Source organism: Nomascus leucogenys, chromosome 15, assembly GCF_006542625.1.
Source record: "Nomascus leucogenys isolate Asia chromosome 15, Asia_NLE_v1, whole genome shotgun sequence".
Classification (NCBI taxonomy): Eukaryota; Metazoa; Chordata; class Mammalia; order Primates; family Hylobatidae; genus Nomascus; species Nomascus leucogenys.
In genome coordinates, this window is record NC_044395.1 from 63,702,532 (window position 1) to 63,730,301 (window position 27,770).

General features: G+C 38.7%; 1 protein-coding gene across 4 annotated transcripts in view; it reads left to right on the forward strand.

Moving 5' to 3' along the window:
* The window catches only part of FCHSD2 (FCH and double SH3 domains 2), a 335,209-nt gene that overhangs the window by 136,798 nt on the left and 170,641 nt on the right, over positions 1 to 27,770 (forward strand). For all 4 annotated transcript variants that reach the window (XM_030829076.1, XM_030829079.1, XM_030829077.1 and 1 more), the window contains exons 5-6: positions 14,496 to 14,640; positions 26,475 to 26,608. In XM_030829076.1, the coding sequence (XP_030684936.1) occupies positions 14,496 to 14,640; positions 26,475 to 26,608 (279 nt within the window). The remainder of the gene's footprint in view (positions 1 to 14,495; positions 14,641 to 26,474; positions 26,609 to 27,770) is intronic.

Consider the following 27,770-nt stretch of genomic DNA (forward strand, 5'->3'; position numbering starts at 1 on the left):
TCTTAATCCAGTCTGTCGTTGTTGGACATTTGGGTTGGTTCCAAGTCTTTGCTATTGTGAATAGTGCCGCAATAAACGTACGTGGGCATGTATCTTTATAGCAGCATGATTTATAGTCCTTTGGGTATATACCCAGTAATGGGATGGCTGGGTCAAATGGTATTTCTAGTTCTAGATCCCTGAGGAATCGCCACACTGACTTCCACAATGGTTGAACTAGTTTACAGTCCCACCAACAGTGTAAAAGTGTTCCTATTTCTCCACATCCTCTCCAGCACCTGTTGTTTCCTGACTTTTTAATGATCGCCATTCTACCATTCAGGACATAGGCATGGGCAAGGACTTCATATCTAAAACACTAAAAGCAATGGCAACAAAAGCCAAAATTGACAAATGGGATCTAATTAAACTAAAGAGCTTTTGCACAGCAAACGAAACTACCATCAGAGTGAACAGGCAACCTACAAAATGGGAGAAAATTTTTGCAACCTACTCATCTGACAAAGGGCTAATATCCAGAATCTACAATGAACTCAAACAAATTTACAAGAAAAAAACAAACAACCCCATCAAAAAGTAGGCGAAGGACATGAACAGACACTTCTCAAAAGAAGACATTTATGCAGCCAAAAAACACATGAAAAAATGCTCATCATCACTGGCCATCAGAGAAATGCAAATCGAAACCACAGTGACATCAGATAATTTCTTAAGAATGTGGCAATGAAGCTAGAAAACTGAAGGATATATGATAAGAAACCCTAGTAGTTCTTCACAGTGGCCTACTGATATCATGGAAGGTGTCTTGAGAGCTATAAATAATAGAACAGTATGATTGCAATAGGGCATATTAAAGCAAAACAGGAAATAAAAATATTAATAGATTTTCTTCATGCCTATAATCCTAGCACTTTGGGAGGCCGAGGTGGAAGGATCACTTGAGGCCAGTAGTTCAAGACTAGCCTGGTCAGTATAGCGAGACTCCATCTTTACAAAAAAATACAAACATTAGCTGGGTGTGGTGGTACTTGCCTGTAGTCCCAGCTACTCAGGAGGCTAAGGCAGGAGGATTGCTTGAGCCCAGGAGTTCAAGGCTGCAGTTAGCTGTGAATGCACCACTCCCCTCCAGCCTGGGTGACAGAGTGAGACTCTGTCTCCCAAAAAAAGGCCGGGCACGGTGGCTCAAGCCTGTAATCCCAGCACTTTGGGAGGCCGAGGCAGGCGGATCACGAGGTCAAGAGATCGAGACCATCCTGGCTAACATGGTGAAACCCCGTCTCTACTAAATATACAAAAAAAAATTAGCCAGGCATTGTGGCGGGCACCTGTAGTCCCAGATACTCGGGAGGCTGAGGCAGGAGAATGGCGTGAACCCAAGGGGGCAGAGCTTGCAGTGAGCCGAGATCGCACCATTGCACTCCAGCCTGGGCAACAGAGCGAGACTCTGTCTCAAAAAAAAAAAAAAAAAAAAAAAAAAAAAAGACAAAGAAACCACACAGATTTTCTTAAGGATTTTCTGTATCTGCAGAATTCAGCTAAGGAGGAAGAGAGGAGAGATGAAATTCTAGGTAAGAGAGGCAAGTAGAACAAAACCTTGAGGTGACAGTGAGCATGGGATATTCAGTGTTGCTGATATAAGGAAATCAGCCTAAGAAGAAGTTTGCTTGCAGTAAAGAAGGATCCAACTTATAGTTAGGCTGGGCATGGTGGCTCATGCCTGCAATCCCAGTGCTTTGGGAGCCTGAGATGGGAGGATTGCTTGAGGCCAGGAGTTATATTCCAAGTTTATTTAAAATTCAGGATTCAGGTTACCAAAGAAGTAAGGATTAAAAAGCTATGCTCCTAGGCTAGCTTATAAACCCTAATTTTAAAAAGTATTGCAAGCCAAGATATACCAAATATTTACTATGTGGCAGACACTGTGCTAAGAACTCATCTCCCATGATTATCAGAACAGCTCTGTGAGGTAGATATAATAATTCTCATTTTATACACTAGGAAACCAGGTCTCAGGTTATTTGTCTTACTCAAGGTCAGATAGCTATTTAAACACACATTCATTCTTTCTTTCTTATTCATAGGATACGTATGAAATGCCTACTACATGTCAGCAGTTAAAGTAGACCTTAGGATTAGAGAGACTAGAAGATACACTGTCTGTCCTTCGTAAGCATACAGGAGATAGCCACTATAAACAGTTGCAGAATTGGGTAGTAGGAGAGGGGCATTGGAGCCATAGAAGAAAACCTAGGCTTGTAGAGCCAGGTCTTAAAGAATGTGCAGGAGTTTTCCAGGCAGACAGTTTGGTAAAAGGAATTCTAAGTGAAAATAGCCCCTTTAAGGCATGGAGCATGAGAAAATGTGACTGTTAGGTAACAGTTCAGTAGGGTTACTGTGAAGTATGTGGGTTAGAGGTTAACTGGAGTGGTGGAGATTAAGGATACATCATAGGTAGGCATCATAAAAGGGCTTTACATATCACAGTATAGAGTTTGCTTTTTTATTCAGAACGTAATGGAGGTGTTGAAATGTTTCCATGAGAGGAATCACATTATCATCTTTAGTGATAGTATAAAGGTGGATTTGAGGGGTGTGAGGAAGAATTCAGAAAGGATAGAATGGCAGGAATTTAATTCCTCATCATCTCATATTTGAACCAAGGAAATTGTAGCAGAAATCAAGTTTTAAGGAAGATTTCAGAGGTATTTAGAAGACTTAAGCCAGAGGACTTGCAAATGATTTGGCAGAGTTGTTTTTTGTGTTTGTCAAATTTGTTCTGAGACAAATTACATATATAAACAATTTTCTTCATATTTAAAATAGCTCTTGCAACATAGAAAGCACTGGATAAATATTTACTGACTGAATGAATGAAGCGGGGGAGAGAGAGATGAAGAATTATACAATGACTCCCAGGTGTTTTCATTTAGGCAACTGAGAGGATGGTGGTGCTATTGTGAAAAAGACAATAGAAAGATCAGGATTGAGGCTGAGAACAATTGCCAATGTTTTTGTTTATTTGGAGCTTATTTTAGTTTTAGTCATTTAAAATTTTCCATTTAACTTTTTCGTATGTATATTTGCATTGGTAGTTTTAAATTCTTATCCAAGTAATACATGTTTTTTATCAAGTAGGTAAACAGGACAGGAGTATAAAGAATATCATTTCCCAAGCATCTTCCATTCACATTTCTATTCCCCTAGGGTAATTGCTATTACAAGTGTGTGGTCTTTTCTTTCACATTTTTTTCTGTGTGATTCACGCATGGACATACATAGTTTTGTTGTTTCTAACAGAACTGCAATTATTATATACATGCACTCTGTAACATCCCTGCTCCCCGCACACACGCTTAAGGAGTCTATTTTAGAAATCCCTTCATGTCAGTATGTTCTGGTCCCTCATTCTTTTTAATGCCTGCTTTAGTGCCATTGTATTGATGAACTATACTTTTGTTATCCACATCCCTATTTGTAGTTATTTAGTTTATTAGTATTTCAAATAATGCTGCAGTGAATAAGTTCTGTATGAACATAAGTATATTTTTGTACACTGAAAATGTACCTGTAAGGTAAATTCTTAGAGAGAGAAATGCTGGATCAAAGGGTTTATATATTTAAAATGTTGATATTGGAGGGAGAGGCTTCAAGCTGGCTGACTAGGGGCACTTCGTACCTCCTCCACTAAGAAAAACCAAACTAGTGAGTGAATAATCACATGTTGACTAGATCATCCAAGAGAGAACACTGGAATTCAACAGAAAAGTGACAGGAAATACCTAAAGTTAAAAAGGAAAGGGGAAACAAGGTAGCCTGTTCAGGTGGGATTAGTCAGGAGCCAAGAGAGACCCCCATTGGTCCACATTCCCACTGTAGACTTCTGCAGTGCTGGCCATGGAAGAGCCCTTCAACCTTCCTGGGCCTTGAAACTAAGATAGGGAGCTGCCAGGAGATTGTGTGATGGCACTACACCAAGAAGGGAGCCCATGCTGGGTCCCACACACACTCTGAGAACTAAGCAACTGCAGCAAGGCACTATTTTAGAGCCCTGCCCCCAACAGACTGTGCACTATCCTGGGGTCCAGCAGCACTAGGGCTAAAGCACAAGAGAAGTGTGAGCTGCTGCCCTTGGGGCCAAGGTGTGGGTTAACACTGTTAGGTTAGCAGTGTAAGTGCTGCTGGGGAGCGAGTGATGCTGGGGCAAGTATTCCCCACCTGCTAGCCTAGGTGGTTCACATGTTCCCCACCTGCTAGCCTAGGCTTCCAGCTCAGAAGGTATCCCTCCCTTCTCCAGTGGCAGGGCAGCAGTGCAGCCACTACTGCCCCCCACCTGAGCATTCTGCCAGTGGCCTAGGGATCAGCCTGCCCCTGCCTACGATGACTGGCACCTGCACATATTGTTGAGAGCCTGAGGACAAGCCACCCCAACCTGGCTTCATATCCCTACTCCATGCCAGAGCACACAGGCTAGGGTCCAGGAGATTCCCCAGCGCATTCTACCACCATTGGCACCTGAATACTCCTCCAGGGGGCTTGAGGTTGGTTCTACCCACCCCTGCCACTACAATCACAGCTGACACCTACCTGCACATGCCACCTGCAGGCTTGGAGACTGAGCTGCCCACCCCATCACAGCCACCACCAACACCAGCATACACTGCTCAAGACCCAGAAGATTGTCCCACCACTGCCACTGCTGTTTTATGCCAGCTGCCCAGAGGCCCAAGAATCCGCCCACCCACCCAGCTCACTGCTGCAACTATCAGCATCTGAGTAAGCTACCTGAAGCCCACCTGGACTACTGGTGCCAACTCACCACTGCCTCTACTGGGGCTCAAAGACTGGCCTACCTGGTGTCCCAATCCTCAGCAAAACTTTACCACAGGCCCCACTAATAACTGCACCTAAAACCACTGAAGAAATTATAAACACCACTGACACTGTTTATAGCCAAAGAAATCATACAGATACTGTACCACTGCAAGCACCCAGAATCAAGGCCAAAGGGCCCTACCCAAACAACACCATAGATCTATCTTCAGGAAAACATTCCCTACAGAAGCAAATTCAAAAAATTGGAAGAAGTGACTATTACATCAGATGTGCAGTTATCAATGTAGGAAACATGAAAAAGCAAGGAAATATAACTCCAAAGGAATAACATAATTCTCTAGTAACAGATCCCAATAAAAAACAAATTTATAAAATCCTGGAAAAAGAATTCAAAATTTTGATATTAAAGAATCTCAATGAGATACAAGAAAATTCTGAAAAACAGTACAGAGAAATCAGAAAAACAATTCAGGATATGAATGAGAAATTTACCAAAGAGAGAGGTATAAAAAAGAACCAAACAGAAATTCTATAATGGAAGAATTCATTGAATGAAATACAAAATACATTTGAAAGCTTCAACAATAGACTAGATCAAGCAAAAGAGAAGATCTCAAAACTTGAAGACAGGTCCTGTGAAATAACCCAAGCAGACAAAAAGAAGAAAAATAAGAAAGAATTAACAAAGCCTTTGTGATATATGGTACAACATAAAGTGACCAAATACACACATTATTGGTTTCCCAGATGGCAAAGAGGGAAGGGAAGGGTTAGAAAATCTATTTGATGAAATAATAGACAAAAACTTCCCAAGTCTAACAAGAGATTTAGACATCCAGATACTGGAGGCTCTGAGACCCCCCAAGAAGATGAAATGCAAAAAGGCGTTATCCATGGTACATTATAGTCAAACTATCTAACATCAAAGACAAAGAGAGAATTCGAAAAACAGCAAGAAAAAAGCATGCAGTCACCTATCAAGGAACAGCTATGAGACTAATAGCAGATTTCTCAGCAGAAACCTTTACAGGCCAAGAGAGAATGGTATGATATATTCAAAGTACTGAAAGAGAAAAAAACTACCAACCAAGGATACTGTATCCAGCAAAATTATCCTTCATAAGTGAAGGAGAAGTAAATTCTTTCCCAGACAAGCAAAAGGTTAGGGAATTCATCACTACTAGACTGGCCCTAAAATATTAATATTGGAAATTGTTCCCCATAAACTATATAAATATATTTAATTTTTTCTAGTATGACTTTGTTTTTTGAGACAGTTTTCACTCTATCACCCAGGCTGGAGTGTAGTGGCACGATCTTGGCTCACTGCAACCTCCACCTCCCAGGTTCAAGCAATTCTCATGCCTCAGCCTCCTGAGCAACTGGGATTACAGGTGTACGCCAACATACCTGGCTAATTTTTGTATTTTTAGTAGAGATGGAGTTTCGCCATGTTGGCCAGGCTGGTCTCAAACTCTTGACCTCAAGTGATCAGCCCACCTCAGCCTCCCAAACAGCTGGGATTACAGGCGTGAGCCACCAAACCCAGTCTGTAGTATGATTTTAAATTGTCCCTTTGTTTTTATTTTTTACCAACAGTGCATGTAATCAGTCTTTTAAATTGTTTGCCTATCTGATGATACATGCAGCATTTAATGTCATTAAACAACCTCAATTTGCATTAGATTTTTGTAACACTACTTTCTCTTGGACCTTTTTTTTTTTTTTTTTGAGAACAGGTTTTCATTCCTTTCTATGTAAATGCTTCTCAAAAGTCCCTCAGCTCTCTAATGACTCTTTTAAGTAAGCTTATTTATATTCTTGTCTTTAAATCTTGACTATGAACTGGTAATAATAATATATTTTTATTAACTTTTCAACTTGGGAAACAAAAAGCTGCCTCTAATTTTACCTTCTTTGTAGATCTCTTCACATCTGGAATGTTAAGTAGCTGCTCGTTTGCATGTGATTTCTTTCTTTCACAATTCCATCTGCTGTAATGACACAAACTATGTCTTTATATCTTTGTAAAACAGGCCTACTATCACTCCCCTGCTTGAAAATCTTCTATTGTTTTTCCTTGCCAGTGGGATAGATTTAAATTTATTTTCATGATATTCAAAACCATGAAGAAACTTGGCACCAAACTATCTCTCTACTTACCTCTGGCCATTTCTCCTTTCATCCTTGGTTTTCCAACCCTTGGGCACCTCGGTTGCAGTTGTATTTCAGTTCTTATCAACACCTCCACTGGACTGAAAGCAGTCTTTTTCCCTGTCTTTATTTCTGTTACGCAGGCTTAGGATATTCTCCCTTTCTACTGCCAATAACAACCGTGTATGAACATTTATTAAAACACCATTCTTCTTGTTATTAGTTACTATAAATTATTCTTAGGTTATGAACTTAATCACATTTTCTTTTCTTTGTTTTGAGACAGTCTCGATCTGTCGCCCAGGCTGGAGTGCAGTGGTGCAGTCTTGGCCCACTGCAACCTTTTCCTCCTGGGTTCAAGCAATTCTTGTGCCTCAGCTTCCTGAGTAGCTGGGATTACAGGTGTGCACCACCATGCCCTGCTAATTTTTGTATTTTTAGTAGAGATGGGGTTTTACTTTGTTGGCCTGGCTGGTCGCAAACTCCTGGCCTCAAGTGATCTGCCTGCCTCAGCCTCTCAAAGTGCTACAGGCGTGAGGCACTGCAGCCAGCCCTTAATCACATTTTCCGGAGTTGTCTTGAGATGTGATGCCGGTAGAAAGGTGTATTTCTAAGCCTAGGGAAGACCTGTGGTTTTGTTTGTTATATCTTAAACACTTTTTACTTTGAGATAATTGTAGCTACACATACAGTCATCAGAAATAATAAATACAAAGAGTGCTCTTACATTCCCCACCCAGTTCTCCCAGTGGTAATATCTTGCATAACTGTAGTATAATATCACAACCAAGAAATTGATAGTGATACAGTCATCCAACTTAATTCAGAATTCATTAGGTTTATACGCATTCATTTATGTGTATATAAGTGTGTGCATATTGAGTTCTGTGCAGTTTTACCACATATGTAGCTTTGTGTGACCTCTTCCACACTTAAGATCTTGTTAAGAATTTAACAGTTAAGAATTTCTTGATTTCTTTCTTTTCTTTTCCTTTCCTTTTTCCCCCCTTTTTTCTTTCTTCTTTCCTTTCTTTCAAAACAGGGTCTCACTTTTGCACCTAACCTGGAGTGAAGTGGCTCACTGTAGCCTCAAACTCTTGGATCCAAGTGATCCTTCCACATCACCTCCTGCATAGCCACCACTACCACCATGCTTGGCTAATTTTAAAATTGTTTTTGTAGAGACGAGGTTTTGTTATGTTGCCCAGGCTGATCTCAAACTCCTGGCCTCAAGCAATCCTGCCTCAGCCTCCCAAAATGCTGGGATTACATGCGTGAGCCACTGTGCTCAGCCTTGATTTATTTCTTAACGAGAAATTTCTTCTGGTAAAGTTTTCTAGGTTTTCCTAGGTATTTTATATGATATTCGTATAAGAAATAGTTCACGGCATGAACTTAGGTGGTATATGGATGAATGGTTTTGTATTTTACTAGTTATAACCTAATTATTATGGCAAATATTTTTCAGTTAGAATAGTGATATAAAGTCATAAGATACATATATTTTAGTTTAAAAGGTTAGTCATTTTAACACAAATGATAAGTAAATAATAGTACAGAAGATAGGAGACAAAAATAGTAGATGATGTGTACAAAGGACTTAGGATACATAAGTCTTGGTATGAACTATATCAGAATGAAGAGACCCTTTTTAATGTTCAGCATTGTTACTGAGGCTAAGAACAATCTTATGTCAGCAAAAGACAGAGGTTTGGGAGCCAGACACATTTGGTTTCAAATCTAGGCTCCATCATTCCTTCCTCTCCTCCTCCAGTAAATATGTATTGAGTGCCTGCTATGCCATACCCTGTGCCGAACATACAACAGTGAATGAAACAAAGCTTCTGCTGCATGGAGCCTACATTCTAATGAGGGAAGACAAACAGTAAACAAGCGAATATTTAAACATATATGCCAATTGGTGGTAAGAACAGTAAGTAAGCATAGTAGGGAGAATACAGAGGGCCAAGAAGTGATTGCGCAGCAATTGCTGTAATGTGCAGAGCACAGGTGTTGGGGGACAAGGCAGAAGCAGAGAGGGCAGGTAGGAGACTGTTGCAGTAATCTAGGCATAAGGTGAGGGTGGCTTAAAGCAGGGTAGTCACAGTGGAGGAGACTGGCAGTAATTAAATTCCATGGTATTTTTTAAGTCTAGCAAAAGAGGATTTCTTGATGGAGCAGATATGATAGACAAATGAGGAATCAATGATGATTCCAGGGCTTTGGGTTTGAGCCAACTACTAGAAGGTTTGAGTTGCTGTCAATGAGATGGAATAGATAGATTGCCAGAGCAGATTTTAGGGAAATCAAGAATTTAGTTTTGTACATGTTAGGTGTAAGGTGCCTACTAAATATCCAAGTTGGATATGTTGAACAGGCAGTTAGGGTTTAGGGAAGGTGTCTGGGCAGGAATTAAAAATACAGGAATTGGGCTGAGAGTAGTGGTTCATGCATGTAATCCCAGAATTTTAGGAGGCTAAGGCAGGAGGATGGCTCAAAGCCAGGAGTTCAAGATGCAGATTAAGCAACAAAGTGAGACACCATTTCTATTTTAAAAAAAAATAGCCAGATGCAGTGGTTCATGCCTGTAGGCCCAGTTACTTGGGAGGCTGAGGCGGGAGGACCACTTGAGCCCAGGAGTTCGAGGCTGTAGTAAGCTGTGATCATGCCAGTGCACTCCAGCCTGAGCAACAGAACAAGACGCTGCCTTTAAAAAAAAAAAAAAAAAAAAAGTTTAGGAATAGTCAGCATATTGATACTCTTTAAAGCCATGAGACCAGATGGCTTTAAAGCCATCTATAGAGTGAGATCATCTAAAGACTGAATGTAGGCCTGGTGCAGTGGCTCACACCTGAAATTCTAGCACTTTGGAAGGCTGAGGTAGGAGGATTGCTTGAGCCCAGGTGTTTGAGGCTACAGTCAGCTATGACTGTGCCACTGCACTACCACCTGAGTGACAGAGCAAGACCTTATCTCTAAAAAGAAATAATAAAAATAAAATAAAAATTTAAAAACAATTTTCAACAGAGTGAATGTAGTTAGAGAAGAGAAGAAGCCTGGGGTCTGACTTGAGGGCACTCCAGTATTTATGGGACAGTGAGATGAAGAGGAACCGGCAAAGGAGAGACTAAAGAATGGCTGGTGAGGTGGGAGTAGACCAAGGGACAGTGATGTCCTAGAAGCCAAGTGAAGAAAACATTTCAAGAAGGATAAACTAGGTAAATGTTGCTGATAGGTTGAGTAATAGAATCAAGAGTTGAACTATTTGGACTAGCCATAGGAAGATCATTGATAACTTTGGCAAGCAATTTCAGAAGAGTGGTAGACACTAAAGTCTGATTTGGATAGAATTGAGAGACCCAGATGAGAGAAAGTAGAAACAGTAATTTTAGATAATTCTTTCAAGGAGTTTTTCTATAAAAGAGAGCAGACATTAGGGTGGTAGCTGGTGAGAAATGGAGGTTTGATGGAGATTTTTCAAATGGAGTATTATAGCATGTTTGCTCACAAGAATGCTCCAGTAGAGAGGGAAAAACTGACGTTGTAGATTTTTGAATTGATATTCTTGAGTGAGAGGTTGTGTAACATGGTGTAAATGTGAGGAGTTGGCCTTCAGAGCACGGGTAGTTCGTGCAAGTAATAGGAGGATTGGCACAATGTATGGGTGCAGAGACAAGGAGTTTGGCAGATGTGGTGAGAACATGTGGACATTGCCTTCTGATAGTGCCACCGTTGGCTGAAAGTGTGGTCGTATTAGAGGTTTGAGAAGAGAGAAGTTGGGAAATAATTGTGTAGAAGGGTGGGTGAAGAATGGATTAAGGAAATATAGTACCCTTGCTGGGTAGCACTAAGGGGTTACCAGCATTTATTTGACATCAATTTAAAATGCGACCAGGCAACGTAATTATCTTTTTCTCCAGGCACATTCTGCCATATACTTTGGTATGATGTAAACAGTTTTAGATTTAACCAAAGTAGGAGCTTGTAGGTTATAAAGGTGGAAAGAGAAAGAGGCAAGAGTAATAAGGGCATACATAAGGGAGTGATTATAAGGATAGACCATGAAACCTAAGCTGGGTAATGAACTGAAAAGGGAGATTATGAGAGGGGCAAGAGACAATGGAAAGGGGGTAGGACCAACTGGATTGTGGGTTCTTATAGGATTGAGTAATTGTTAGAGTCAGAATTCTAAAGGGTGTGAGTAGAATCAGGAGGTGTTAGTCAGAAATCAGAAGATTGAACTTGGGATGAGAGCAAAGCAGTAGTTATTAGTAATGGCAGAGTCTAGGTTATGACCATGGAGGTGCTATTTCCTGGTGAGTAGCCTTAGAAAAATTTCACAACCTCTCGGAGCCTCAATTTTCTCCTCTGTAAAATGAGAATAATACCTATCTTACAGAGTTATGATGAGGATTAAATGATATTATAAATGTAAAATACATAATGTAGTACTTACCATGTGATACGTAGAATGGCAAAGTACCGTATTTGATACTTTTTTTTTTTTTTTTTTGGAGATGGAGTCTCACTCTGTTGCCCAGGCTGGAGTGCAGTGGCACTATCTCGGCTCACTGTAACCTCCACCTTCCAGTTAAGGCGATTCTCCTGCCTCAGTCTCCTGAGTAGCTGGTGGGGTTACAGGCGCCAGCCATAATGCCTGGCTAATTTTTGTATTTTCAGTAGAGATGGGATTTCACCATGTTGGCCAGGCTGGTCACGAACTCCTGACCTCAGGCAGTCCGCCCACCTCGGCCTCCCAGAGTGTTGGGATTACAGGCGTGAGCCACCACGCTGGCTGATACTTTTCTTATCCTTCACAATTGCTTCATATGAAACCTGGTGAAATAAAAATTTTTTAAAAATCACTCTATGACCGGCCGGGCGCGGTGGCTCACACTTGTAATCCCAGCACTTTGGGAGTCCGAGGCGGGCAGATCACAAGGTCAGGAGATCGAGACCACAGTGAAACCCCGTCTCTACTAAAAATACAAAAAATTAGCCGGGCATGGTGGCGGGCGCCTGTAGTCCCAGCTACTCGGAGAGGCTGAGGCAGGAGAGTGGCGTGAACTCGGGAGGCGGAGCTTGCAGTGAGCCAAGATTGCGCCACTGCACTCCAGCCTGGGTGACAGAGCGAGACTCCGTCTCAAAAAAAAAAAAAAAAAAATCACTCTATGGCCTATGATTATTTTTCCTTAATTGGAATGAAAAACACCACTACCATTGGGAGTACCACTATTATGTTAACAAGAAGTGCTTCTATTTCTGTTACAATTCTGCTACTGTTACTATGTATTCATTTAAAAGAATCTGTGTATCATGAATTTTCATATCATTTGCATTTAATTTTTAAAATAGCGCTGTGAGGTAAGTGGTGCAGGTATTTTTGTTATTTCTCCATTTGCCCGTTGAGGAAATGAAAGTATAGTGAAGTGTGCTACTTATGATTATTTTGTTAAAACTAGAAGTTGAACTTAGGTCTTATGACTGGTGACTGAATTCTGTGCTTTTCATGGTATATCAGTGTTCAGGATATGTTTCCCTGCTATAAATCTGCTAAACTCTAAAGGTCTCTTTTTAAACCATCTTTTTAATGAAAGGATTTGTCTTTTTATAGTACAGTCTTCATAGTTAATACATTCATCCATTCATTTATTTACTCCTTCAACACATATTATTGTAACCATTCTTTATTTGCTAGGTCCTTGCAATAGCAAGACATATACCTCTGCCTTCATAGAGCTTTCACTATAGTGAGAGGGACAGATGTTAATAAACAATTACATTAAAATATTTATAATTAAAAGAAAAGTGCTGGAGCCATGAACAACTAACAAAGAATAACTTGATTGAGTTTGGGGGTTGGTTTGGTGGTGATGGTGAAAGACTTCCCAAAGAAATTACATTTAAACTAAGACTGGAAGGGCGAACAGCTATTAACTAGGAGAAGGGATAAAGAGAAGAGGGTATTACACTGAGAGAAGAACATGGATGAAGGGTCTCTCCCTTCCTCTCTTTCTTCCTATCACAATTCATAATGGTTCTTTTTCATTTTCTTTATTATTTTAAAATGTATTTTAAGTATAAATTAATAGTTACAAATCATAGTACTGAATTTTTCTCTCAGTGCATTCTTCAAGAAAATCAATTGTTGGGACTGCTTAGGAGGGAGAGCCTGTGGTGAGTTTACATTGCAAGTTCCATTGGTTGTCATGCAGTGAGGCCATGGAGGGCGTTCATTTTGCTCTTCTTAACTTCATCAGTGCTTTTATGCTGACAGTTTTTGCTGGTGCAACACATTGAATCTTTCCAAAGGGATAGTGATACACCTCTGCCTAAATAATGACTATTTCCATCTAAACTAATTCATCTGGTATATTACATGAACTAATTTGTAAGACTCCATGATTGAAAACCATAGTTTATCAAGTTTTTTTCTTTATTTCTAAGATAGGGACCCAGGAAATTTTTCTTTTTCTTGCTTCTACACTGTCATCTGTTGACCACAGTGAGCATTCTGTATAGCATTTAGTCCCACATGTTGCTGTGGTTGAAAATTGATATGGATTTCCCACAAAAGGGAAATCTCAGGAGATGAATATTATAATCTATCAGAATTTCACTTTAAGGACTCATTTTAAAAAATAAAGCACTACCATTGTTATAAATTATCGATTGTGTTTATAAATAGTGTAGGAGCATGCTAGAATTGACTAAGGCATTTAGCAAGTAGGAAAGAAGGTTGAAGAGGAAATTGGCTAGAAAAAGCAAAGGATTAATAATTCTTTGACTTGACTGAGATTGCCGAGCACATTTATCAATCAAAGGTGATGGGACTTGCTTGGAATGAATCCGAAGCACAGTGTGATGCTAAGCATTGTTATAACAGGGAGACAGATGTAGAGCAACACTATTATAGATTTCTTTTGTCAGACAAAATAGACTTTGCAAGCACATAAACAGTTGTTCATGATATATTTTTCCAGCCGCTTCAGTTTATGTAAAATGATGTCGTTGAAAGACAATGTACTATATGTAGAGGTACCCAGTCTTCATCTTGTATCTCAGTAGTGTCACCTTCTTCTTATATGACCTAAAGTGATACTCTAAAATCTCTCTGGGCCTCAGTTACCTTATTAGTAAAATTAGGAAAATACCTTAATGAAGTAATAAAACTTGATATTCATAATTATGGCCTTGTGACAGCAAAAGACTTGGAGAGTCTGAAATATTCACTAATTTTTATAGTGTTAGCTTTGTAATTCTTGTAGCACTTTGCTCCATTATTAAGAATAACTAGTGAATCAAAACTCCCTATTGCTGAGCTATAAGAAGAATAGAGTATATGCCATGTTGCTTCTTATGTGTGCTGACATATTGCCTATAAACCATTATAAATACATTAAAGAAGACATGGATTTATTCTGTCAGTGCTGCCCTGTGAGCAAATGTTAGCCAACTTTTTCTTCCTGTTCCCTGCCTAATGCTTTTCTATCCCTCTTTGAATTTAGGAGCATGTATCCCGTTTGGAAATCTTTTCTCGAGGGAACAATGCAGGTAGCCCAGTCTCGGATGAATATATGTGAAAACTATAAAAACTTCATTTCTGAGCCTGCAAGGACAGTGAGAAGCTTAAAAGAACAGCAGCTAAAAAGGGTATTGTTTTTATTTCTGTTCTTATATGCATTTTAATATCTCAGTGCTACATTTATAATCTGCAGGATTATGCTAAATTTTATTTAAAACTATATGGTCCCCTGTTTCTTCTGGTTGACATTTTACTAGGCTTTTCTGATTTCAACATGTTCTCATTAAGTACTATGTTTTATTAACTGCTAAAAATGAATGTAATTCAAATCCGTGGACGTTCAAAAAGCTCAGTAAATACTTTTTAGAAATACCACTTTTTGGCATAATTCAAGTACATAGATCTACTTAGTTTCACAATATCGGTATAGTTTGATGTATATTAGAATAGTTACAAGGTTATTAATCCCACTAATTCTTGAAAAAAGTTTACATTAATTTGTCTTACTTTCATCTTGACCCATTTTGTATAATAATTTAAAGGAAATTGACACATTTTGACTAAATATAAAAAACTTATTTTAAAAAACCTGATGGACTCTAAACTTTAATTATGTGGGTTACACATGAGTAAATGTTTTCAAATGGACATATTTTATTACACAGAAATAAAAAATTCATAGGAAAATGACATTGCTTAATGTGACTTTTTAGAAAAGTTGGCTGTTGAAAATAGGTGATTGAATTGCATTCTTTTGGAAATAGAGTTACAAAAATTGAGATTATCATTATACCTAATAAGTAATTAAAATTTTCTTGTGGAAGTATTAATACTTTAAAAATATTAAAGTAAAAGAAAGAAAACATTAAAGTAATTATTTAGGGAAATAATATTTTAGAAGTCATCCAGTGTTTTGATTCTAATTGTCATTTGGATTTTCAGAACATTTTTACAAACACCTTTCCCACCAAAAACCCCCCAATTTTCCATTTGCCAAAGATGATTCTAGTAGCATGAAATCAATGTTAAATGTATATGTGTCTTTATGTAAAATGTTAATTTCTTTAGAGCACTCACCTAATATTAGTCAGTTAAACGTATTTGTATAAGAATGCCTGTGTTTTATCTTTGCCAAAAAATATCTCTTTCAAAACAAACATAGTGAGTAACCTATGTAATCACTGGCCAGTGATTTTGAGTTGGAAGAAAGTGTGTGTGTGTGTGTGTGTGTGTGTGTGTCTGATTGTGCGGAAAGAGGGTGGAAGGTAGGGGCAGAGAATTAATACTAGTATAACTTCCCAACCAGGAGGAAATACTGCATTTCAAATTTCCAGTGCATTCATCAGATCTAATTGAATGCCACCTTACTCAATATCAGAATATTTCGAGAGTTTAACTACCTTTGGTGCTCTTCTCTTCCATCGATGAAGTAGTCTCAGACCTGAATTTAACTGACATTCCTGGGCAAAGAATGTTTGATAAGGCCGGGTGCAGTGGCTCACGCCTGTAATCCCAGGACTTTGGATGGCCGAGCCAGGTGGATTACCTGAGGTTAGGAATTCAAGACCAGCCTGACCAATATGGTGAAACCCCATCTCTACTAAAAATACAAAAATTAGCTGGGTGTGGTGGCGTGCGCCTGTAGTTCCAGCTACTCGGGAGGCTGAGACAGGAGAATTGCTTGAACGCGGGAGGTGGAGGTTGCAGTGAGCTGAGATCATGCCACTGCACTCCAGCCTGGGTGACAGAGTGAGACTCTATCTTAAAAAAAAAAAAAAAAAAAAAAAAAAAAAAAAAAGGAATCTTTGGTAAGATTCAACAAATGCTCATGTCTGTGAATTAACTTGTTTTATATTATAGCTGATAATCTATGTTACATCTAAGCAATTGTTAAATATTCAGTACATATTGGGTATACCTGTCAGGACTCTGAGATAGCAAATGACAGAAACCTCCTTCAAACTGCTTTAAGCCAAGAAGGGAATGTATCTGCTTGTATAACTGAAAATTGAAGGACTTCAAGCATGGGTGGATCTAGGGGTTCAAATGATGGTATTAGAATTCAGACTTTCTTTCCATCCATTAGCTCTGCTTTTCTGAATGGCTTCACTCACTAACAACCCTCTCCAGATGGTGACCCCCAATGTGCCAGATTTATAAATCTTAAAGGTAGCAATCCCAGATTTTTCATTTTCCCAAATGACCAGAGTTGTTTTGCATAGCAGCTGCATCATTTGTCATTCCCACCAACAGTGCACAAGGGCTCCAATTTCTCTACAGCCTTGCCAACATCTGTTATCTTTTTAAAAAATAGTAGCCTCCTAACAGGTGTGAGGTAATTAATATTTTATTGTGGCTTTGATCTGTATTTCACTGATGGTTAGTGATATTAAGCAATCTAATATTCTTTATTATCAATTTTTTCCTCCACTATTAGCTTCTTACTTTTTAAATCCTATATACTTTTAGTAATTACCTTAGAGATTATAATATGCCTCCCTAACTTATTACATTACCTTGAATCATTAATTTTACTATTCCCCAAACCTTGTTCCAAATTAACTTTTTTTTTTGAGACGGAGTCTCGCTCTGTCACCCAGGCTGGAGTGCAGTGGCGTGATCTCGCTCACAGCAGCCTCTGCCTCTCGGGCTCAGGCAATCCTCCCACCCCAGTCTCCTGAGTGGCTGGGATTACAGGCATGTGCCACCACGCCTGGCTAATTTTATTGTATTTTTAGTAGAGACAGGGTTTCACCACGTTGGCCAGGCTGGTCCTGAACTCCTGACCTCAAGTGATCTGCCTGCCTCAGCCTCCCAAAGTGCGGGGATTACAGGCATGAGCCACCTCGCCTGGTCCAAATTAACTTATTACAATCTACCTTGAATTATTACAATCTACCTTGAATTTACTACCTCATGAACAATATAAAAATCTTCTAGCAAGATAATTCCATTTAACTCCCATTTATGACTTTTTGGCTGTTAGACTTTTTGACTCTGTTCATATGTCTTTTCTACTTTTTCAGCATTTTCTGTTTTCCACCCTTTTTTCTCTGTGTACTTCAATCTGAATATTTAACAAGTTTATTAATATACTGTCTATTTTGAATCTGCTTTAAAAACTCATCTTTTGGGGACGGGAGTGGTGGTTCACGCCTGTAATTTCAGCACTTTTGGGGGCCGAGGTGGAAGGATCATTTCAGTTCAAGATCAGCCTGGCCAACATGGCGAAATCCCGTCTCTACAAAAAATGCAAAAATTAGCCAGGTGTGGTGGTTCATGCCTGTAGTCCCAGCTACTTGGGAGGTTGAGGCAGGAGGATCACTTGAGCCCAGGAGGTAGAGATTGCAGTAAGTCGAGATCATGCCACTGCACTCCAGCCTGGGTGACAGAGGGAGACCCTTTCTCAAAAACAAAACAAAAAAAACCTCATATTTTGGAATCTTAATGTACTTTTAAGTTCCAGGATTTTTATTTGACTTTTAAATACTACATTCCATGTTTCTGGTACAATTCTCCATGTTTTTCCTTTATCCTCTTAAACATGTTACTACTGATCTCTATTATATAATTTCACTATCTGAATTACTGTAGGTCTCTTTTAACTGCCTGCAGTTTTTCTTGATTTTTGGTTATTTGGGTCTTCTGTTTGATTATGACTCACAATATTGGGCATTGTGGATAAAAATTGTAGAGGCTCTGGGAAGATGTTATTTCCAAAGAGGGTTAAGCTTTCTTCTGGCAGGCGGATAAAATGCTATTAGATCACCTTGATTCTGTTAGGATCTCTGGTTTCAGGCTTTTTAGGGCTATTCTGTTTCACTTACTCCTAGAGTTTTAACTGAAAATATAGGGTGCTTACCAAGACCCTTCTAATTTGACAAGACTTGAACTCTAACCTTTGTCTTCTCAACATCATGTAGCTGCTCTGATGCTCTGATCTCTGCTCACTCTTTAGCCTCTTGGCTATGATTCTCTACTGGATTTCTTGGCATTTTACCCAACACCTGCTTTTTAGAAGTCATCTATTAACCAAGGGGAAATTGCATACAGATTTTTGGACTTGCTTTTCTGCAGTACCCCTCTTTCTAGACCCTTACCTCTCAAGTTCCTGTTCTTTTGGCATCCCTAAACTCCAACCTCTGTCTCCCCAGTCTAGTAAAAATGCCACTTTCTGTTTCTGTCCTATTGCTTTATACCATGATTCAACAAATGCTCTGAGGAAAAACGTCAAGTTGAATTTAAGACTTACCTTGGTGTATTCCTCTTCTGCCGGGTGTCTTAGTCCTTTAAGTCCAGTGTGTGTTGGTGTTCTTTAATGCTGGCAGTTTTTTAAAAATGTATTTTGTTCAACTTTTGCACTTTCCAGACTAGAGAAAGGTAGTCTGATCCAAGTTGTTCTGTCATGATCAGAACCAATCTGACTTAAAATTCTTCCTCTATAACATTTTAAAGTTCATGTTCTTTTTAAGATTTTCTCTAATTAGACTATTTTCTTTTATAATGCTTGGAAGATAAACACAATTATATTACAATTATGAAGAGCCCCAGTTTATAATGAGGATTACGAGAATTATTACATTTTTCGAAATTATTTTCTGTATGCTGACATTTGCTTAAAAATTAGAATGAGAGCCACAATAACTTAAGGCTTTTTGCCATTCTTATGTTTACTTAACCATACTTTTGTCCGTATCTTTCTCATTTATACTAGAGTTTAGTTACCTTCCTTGAAATATTGTGGTTCACATTTGTATAACACTTTAGAGTTTGCCAACTGCTGCCATATCCATTATAGTCTCATTTGATTTTTACACAACCCTGATAGTATTTAATTATTATTATTTTACAAATGATAAAACTAAAGCTAAAAATGTTAAAGAGACTTAGGTAGTAAATAACAGAGTGGAACTTGAATATACTAGTACTTCCTAATTCCAAATCCTGTACAATGCTTTTAAAACAAAGCTTAATATTGAAACAGGTTTATAGAAAAATACATGTAAATGCCTTCACCATAGTAGACTACTTAATTCTCTTACTCCTTTTATCCTCATTCTCCCAATTTCCTAATTAATTGTTCATGTTTCTACATAACCTTTATGTTTATTATTTTTTATTATTTTGTGAATTTTCCATTCTGCCTTCTTTAATTATACATCTGGTTTTGGACATTACCCTTAAGTCTACAGTAAAAATTAACTTTTTAAATTTTTTTCTTAGGATAAATTTCTAGGGCATTATTACTGGGTTAGAGAACCTAATCATTTGTAGTACTTCGATGTGTTGGCCCAGGTTACTTTTACTTTTATTCCTATATTCAAGTTATTAGCAAGTTTATTATTGTGTCTTTGTCATACTCAGAGACTATACTTTTAACTTCTTCCTTTTTTTTTTTTTTGAGACAGAATTTTTCTCTGCTCTGTCACCCATGCTAGAGTGTGGTGGCATGAACACGGCTCACTGTGGCCTCAACCTCTTGGGCTCAAGTGATCTTTCCACCCCAGCCTCCCAAGTAGTTGGGACTACAGGTGCTTGCCACCACACCGGGCTGATTTTTGTACTTTTTTTGTAGAGATGAGGTTTCACCATGTTGCCCAGGGTGGTCTCGAACTCCAGGGCTCAAGATATCTGGCCGCCTCAGCCTCCCAAAGTGCTAAGATTACAGGTGTGAGCCACCGCACCTGACCCAGTTTTTGGTTCTTAATATCAAAATTGTAGCCATGGAGCCTGCTTTTAGCTCTTCACACCTGTAAACACAGCATTATTAGAATGTTTAGCACTTCTTTATGGGAGTGTCAGGTTGTCATCTTATCACTTATTAAACAAAAGCTTTGTATTTGATAAGTACTATTACAATTTAGGGGGGAAAACAGCTATTCTTTCTGCAAGATAAAGGCTTACTTTTAGTTTATATGTAACAAAATACTATTTGGCGATAAAAAGGAATGAAGTACTGATACCTGCTACAACTTGAATGAACCCTAAAAATGTTTTGATAAGTGAAAGAAGTGAGAAACATAAGGCCACATATTATTTGATTCCATTTGTACTAAATATCCCGAAAAGGAACTCCATAGAGACAAAAAGTAGATTAATTGTTGTTGGAGGTGGGGAGAAATGGGGACAGCTAATGGATACAGAGTTTCTTTTTGTGGTAGAAAAATGTTTTGGAATTCGAGCAGAGTGATGGTTGAACAACCTTGTCACCATTGAATTGTATACTTTAAAAAGGTGAATTTTTTTGTATGTGAATTATATGTCAATTTTTTTAAAGCTTTTAAGATAAACTACATCTATAAGATGCAGTTTGCACTATATCTTTTTTTTTTTTTTTTTTTTTTTTTGAGACGGAGTCTCGCTCTGTCACCCAGGCTGGAGTGCAGTGGCATGATCTCGGCTCACTGCAAGCTCTGCCTCCCGGGTTCATGCCATTCTCCTGCCTCAGCCTCCCGAGTACCTGAGACTATAGGCACCCACCACCACGCCCAGCTAAGTTTTTTTTGTATTTTTAGTAGAGACGGGGTTTCACCATGAGTTTACACTATATTTTAAAACATGGTCATCACAGAACTAGGGTACACACTTTAATGGGTTGCATAGTAAATGGTATCATCACATTCTTGCCGTGTGACTCGGAGTAAATTATTTAACATCTGAGTCTATTTTCTCATCTTAATGGGATCACTACTACTACTACTGCTGCCACTACTACTACTACTACTACTACTACTACTACTACCTTTTTCATGGAGTCGTTTCAAGGACTAAATGTGATAATACCTGTAAAGTGCGAAACATAGCACTTGTGCAGTGCCCACAAGGGATCTTTTTAGAAGTAATAAGCATTCAGACTCCCGTGGCTCTCATAGGACACACCTGACAAGAGGTTTACTGAGAAGGACAGAGAACAGGAAACACAATTTGCCAATAGGGAAGCATCTAGCATTAATGGAAATAATTCTCCCACTATTGTATGTCTCGGTCCACATAGCTGACCAGTTATTCTGTTTGGTCTCCAAGTGACAGGTCTAGGACAAGGGAGTGAGACACATTTGCAGAGCCAGCTTTAGCCCCTAAAGGAGACTAAAATTTTTTACAACAACTCTATAGACAGAGCTTCCAGCGTCTCTGTAAGGGACATGTCCAGATACACCATACTTACAGAAGCCCAAAGCCATGGCTTTTCTATCAGATATTTATTTATTTATTTATTTATTTGTTTGTTTGTTTTTATTATACTTTGAGTTTTAGGGTACATGTGCACAACGTGCAGGTTAGTTACATATGTATACATGTGCCATGTTGGTGTGCTGCACCCAGTAACTCGTCATTTAACATTAGGTATATCTCCAAATGCTATCCCTCCCCCCTCCCCCACCCCACAATAGGCCCTGGTGTGTGATGTTCCCCTTCCTGTGTCCATGTGTTCTCATTGTTCAATTCCCACCTCTGAGTGAGAACATGCGGTCTTTGGTTTTTTGTCCTTGTGATAGTTTGCTGAGAATGATGGTTTCCAGCTTCATCCATGTCCCTACAAAGGACATGAACTCATCCTTTTTATGGCTGCATAGTATTCATGGTGTACATGTGCCACATTTTCTTAATCCAGTCTATCGTTGTTGGACATTTGGGTTGGTTCCAAGTCTTTGCTATTGTGAATAGTGCCACAATAGACATACGTGTGCATGTGTCTTTATAGCAGCATGATTTATAATCCTTTGGGTATATACCCAGTAATGTAATGGCTGGGTCAAATGGTATTTCTAGTTCTAGATCCCTGAGGAATCGCCACACTGACTTCCACAATGGTTGAACTAGTTTACAGTCCACCAACAGTGTAAAAGTGTTCCTATTTCTCCACATCCTCTCCAGCACCTGTTGTTTCCTGACCTTAATGATGGCCATTCTAACTGGTGTGAGATGGTATCTCATTGTGGTTTTGATTTGCATTTCTCTGATGACCAGTGATGAGTATTTTTTCATGTGTTTTTTGGCTGCCTAAATGTCTTCTTTTGAGAAGTGTGTGTCCACATCCTTTGCCCACTTTTTGATGGGGTTGTTTGTTTTTTTTCTTGTAAATGTGTTTGAGTTCATTGTAGATTCTGGATATTAACCCTTGGTCAGATGAGCAGATTGCAGAAATTTTCTCCCATTCTGTAGGTTGCCTGTTCACTCTGATGGTAGTTTCTTCTGCTGTGCAGAAGCTCTTTAGTTTAATTAGATCCCATTTGTCAATTTTGGCTTTTGTTGCCATTGCTTTTGGTGTTTTAGACATGAAGTCCTTGCCCATGCCTATGTCCTGAATGGTATTGCCTAGGTTTTCTTCTAGGGTTTTTATGGTTTTAGGTCTAACATGTAAGTCTTTAATCCATGTTGAATTAATTTTTGTATAAGGTGTAAGGAAGGGATCCAGTTTTAGCTTTCTACATATGGCTAGCCAGTATTCCCAGCACCATTTATTAAATAGGGGATCATTTCCCCATTTCTTGTTTTTGTTAGGTTTGTCAAAGATCAGATGGTTGTAGATATGCGGCATTATTTCTGAGGGCTCTGTTCTGTTCCATTGGTCTATATCTCTGTTTTGGTACCAGTACCATGCTGTTTTGGTTACTGTAGCCTTGTAGTATAGTTTGAAGTCAGGTGGTGTGATTCCTGCAGCTTTGTTCTTTTGGCTTAGGATTGACTTGGCAATGTGGGCTCTTTTTTGGTTCCATATGAACTTTAGTTTTTTCCAATTCTGTGAGAAAGTCATTGGTAGCTTGATGGCAATGGCATTGAATCTATAAATTACCTTGGGCAGTATGGCTATTTTCACGATATTGATTCTTCCTACCCATGAGCATGGAATGTTCTTCCATTTGTTTGTATCCTCTTTTATTTCATTGAGCAGTGGTTTGTAGTTCTCCTTGAAGAGGTCCTTCATGTCCCTTGTAGGTTGGATTTCTAGGTATTTTATTCTCTTTGAAGCAATTGTGAATGGGAGTTCACTCATGATTTGGCTCTCGGTTTGTTATTCGTGTATAAGAATGCTTGTGATTTTTGCACATTGATTTTGTATCCTGAGACTTTGCTGAAGTTGCCTATCAGCTTAAGGAGATTTTGGGCTGAGACAATGGGGTTTTCTAGATATACAATCATGTCATCTGCAAACAGGGACAATTTGACTTCCTCTTTTCCTAATTGAATACCCTTTATTTCCTTCTCCTGCCTGATTGCCCTGGCCAGAACTTCCAACACTATGTTGAATAGGAGTGGTGAGAGAGGGCATCCCTGTCTTGTGCCAGTTTTCAAAGGGAATGCTTCCAGTTTTTGCCCATTCAGTACGATATTGGTTGTGAGTTTGTCATAGATAGCTCTTATTATTTTGAGATACGTCCCATCAATACCTAATTTATTGAGAGTTTTTAGCATGAAGGGTTGTTGAATTTTGTCAAAGGCCTTTTCTGCATCTATTGAGATAATCATGTGGTTTTTGTCGTTGGTTCTGTTTATATGCTGGATTATGTTTATTGATTTGCATATGTTGAACCAGCCTTGCATCCCAGGGATGAAGCCCACTTGATCATGGTGGATAAGCTTTTGGTGTGCTGCTGGATTCGGTTTGCCAGTATTTTATTGAGGATTTTTGCATCAATGTTCATCAGGGATATTGGTCTAAAATTCTCTTTTTTTGTTGCATCACTGCCAGGCTTTGGTATCAGGATGATGCTGGCCTCATAAAATGAGTTAGGGAGGATTCCCTCTTTTTCTATTGATTGGAATAGTTTCAGAAGTAGTGATACCAGCTCCTCCTCGTACCTCCGGTAGAATTCGGCTGTGAATCCATCTGGTCCTGGACTTTTTTTGGTTAGTAGGCTATTAATTATTGCCTCAATTTCAGAGCCTGTTATTGGTCTATTCAGAGATTCAACTTCTTCCTGGTTTAGTCTTGGGAGGGTGTATGTGTCGAGGAATTTATCCATTTCTTCTAGATTTTCTAGTTTATTTGCATAGAGGTGTTTATAGTATTGTCTGATGGTAGTTTGTATTTCTGTGGGATCGGTGGTGATATCCCCTTTATCATTTTTTATTGCGTCTATTTGATTCTTCTCCCTTTTCTTCTTTATTAATCTTGCTAGCAGTCTATCAATTTTGTTGATCTTTTCAAAAAACCAGCTCCTGGATTCATTGATTTTTTGAAGGGTTTTTTGTGTCTCTATTTCCTTCAGTTCTGCTCTGATCTTGGTTATTTCTTGCCTTCTGCTAGCTTTTGAATGTGTTTGCTCTTGCTGCCCTAGTTCTTTTAATTGTGTTGTTAGGGTGTCAATTTTAGATCTTTCCTGCTTTCTCTTGTGGGCATTTAGTGCTATAAATTTCCCTCTACACACTGCTTTGAATGTGTCCCAGAGATTCTGGTATGTTGTGTCTTTGTTCTCATTGGTTTCAAAGAAAACAGCTTTATTTCTGCCTTCATTTCGTCATGTACCCAGTAGTCATTCAGGAGCAGGTTGTTCAGTTTCCATGTAGTTGAGCGGTTTTGAGTGAGTTTCTTAATCTTGAGTTCTAGTTTGATTTTACTGTGGTCTGAGAGACAGTTTGTTATAATTTCTGTTCTTTTACATTTGCTGAGGAGTGCTTTACTTCCAACTATGTGGTCAATTTTGGAATAAGTGCAGTGTGGTGCTGAGAAGAATGTATATTCTGTTGATTTGGGGTGGAGGGTTCCTATCAGATATTTATAGTTAATTTTTAGTTTATCCCAAATTGATGCAGTTTGCCTACCAGGGTTTGTAAGCAATGTTGCCTAATAACACAGCTGACATTATGTCTTCTCATCAGGTTTCTATTGAAACACAGATCTAGAAAGTTAAGCAAAGGCCCAGTTTCGTGCAGGGGGAAAAGTTTTGTTTTATTTTGTGTTTTTTTAACCTTTTCCTTCACAGCCTAACACTTATTAAGTGCTTAATAAATATGAGTGGTTATTTTGCTTTTATCTGTCCATGCGGAATCTTCTAGATGTCTCATCCCCTGTAGTCCTTTCTTAACACCTAACAGCTTCTGGGAAAGTCTAGCCTGTGTGTCATATGGTTAAGTTTATTCTTGTTTTATCCTCATTCTTCTGATGTCCTTGCCCTCCTCCACACTATTCACCCTTGCACAATAGTCCCTCACCAGTGTCTCTAACTGCTTTGCTGAGCTTTTGCCAGTCTCCACCAGTGCTATTTCAGGCTTAGAAGTTTTTAGATGTAACTGCTCTAAGCTGGCCTCAGGCTGGTGAAACTTCTCATTGGTTTGTTTCAAAGTGGGGTCAATCTCCTTTGGATACTCAGAAGGGTCCTGAGGCAGTGTTGCTTTGGCCCCAGTGTGTTATAAGAGTTAATTGATTAAACATTGTTTTAGTTGTTATGTCCATCCCTTCTCCTCGAATGTATATGTGTATCCACAGAGTTGGGCAGGGGATGGTTTTGAGTAATTGTTATGTGGTACCCAGGTTTCGTGCTTCTCTTGTTCACCTTGGACTTACCAAGTCAGACTACCCAGATTTCACTCCCTCTTGTCTAAGGGGTGAATTCTTCAGTACCCTTTGCACTATCGGTTACCCAAACATAAAGGGAGACTTTGTTAAGATTATGGAGAAATACAGAATTGCCTTATTCTTTTGCTTTTATTATCATGATATCTCCAACAGTAAGAACATTTTTCACAGTTACTCTTCCATGTCTTACCTTAATGTCAGTCAGCAGCAGCACTCGGGTTATTTCTCAATGTATGGTTGTTAGGCAAACTGTGACACTGTTTGATGTGTAGTACTTGAGATGGAAATACCAGGATTTTAATTTGCAATTTGGAGGACACTGAAAGTACTGACTTTTCCCCTGGATTTCCATCCTGAAGGCATAGTGTATAGTCCTTAGGACGAAGTCATTTTCTGTAAGCCTGAAAACTAAAATCACAATGACTGTACTTTTGTATTTTACAGTGTGTGGACCAATTGACAAAGATCCAAACTGAATTACAAGAGACAGTGAAAGATTTAGCTAAAGGCAAAAAGAAATACTTTGAGACTGAACAGATGGCTCATGCAGTACGAGAGAAAGCTGACATCGAGGCAAAGTATGTGTTTTAACATTTCTGAGAAAATTATTATGCAAATAAATGTTATTGTTGCTAATAGTTTGTTCTCTGTTGGAAGTGAGCATGGACCCATTCTCAGGTAGTGGTGGTTTCATTTGACCTACATATGTTATATACTTTAGGTCACATTTTTTTAATTGGCTCATTTTTATCTGAATTAATATAGCAAAATGGGAATATTAGATTCGTCAGTTTTTCACATTAAATTGAATTTTGAAAAAGAAAGTAAATGAACATTGTATTTACAGACTTGAAAGCTTATCAAAAGCCTGAAGTCACTGCTATGGTGTCTGAATATCAGGGTTTAAGAGCCTCATTTTTCTCATGCTGGATTCTCAATCAGTTGTAGTTGGAAATTCCTGTGATCCTCAAGATGCCTCTGAAGGTCCGTGAACACATCAAGTGAACGAAAGCACTGACCTCCATGTAGAAACCCTGCCCCAGGCACTGTTTTTTTCTTTTACACAAAAATCTAGTGTATATATACATAATTTTTCATGTATGCTTTAGCAATTGTATGAATTTCCCTTTCAATATATGTGAATTATAAGACCTTTTTTTTTAAGCATAAGTAGGAAAAGAAGGAACTGCAACTGGTAATAGAAGGTGATATAAAGCAAGCAATATAATAGAGATTTTTGCAATGACAATTTGAGGAAAGATAAAAAGTTGATGAGAGAAAGCATGTTATAGAACTGGACTCTGAAGACATCTGTGAGAAGGAGAGCTGAGACTCAGGGTCAATGTGCTGACTGATGCAAAATCTAGGAGTCTGAACTCCTAGTCATAAGATCAGAAGGGCTTTGAACACCTTTACAAACAGACCAGCAAGGAGGGGGCTATCTTTCTAACACAGTTTTTATTCACAAGAAATGTAAGCAACCTTATAAGCAACTTGTGAAAATTCAGGGGCTCCCTGGTTTATCAAGGGCTGGTAAGTGAGTATTCATTAAGGATTTGATGTTACAGGAAAGCACATTTAATATTTCCCTAATTTGTTTTATTGTATTTATTGTTTTATTCTTTGAACATACAAATATTTCCTGTACTTTTATAGAGTCAGTGAACCCATCTTCTCAATAAGACCTAAAGTTTTTAGATTAGATGTCCATTGGGAATATACTGTCATAGTCATTTTTAG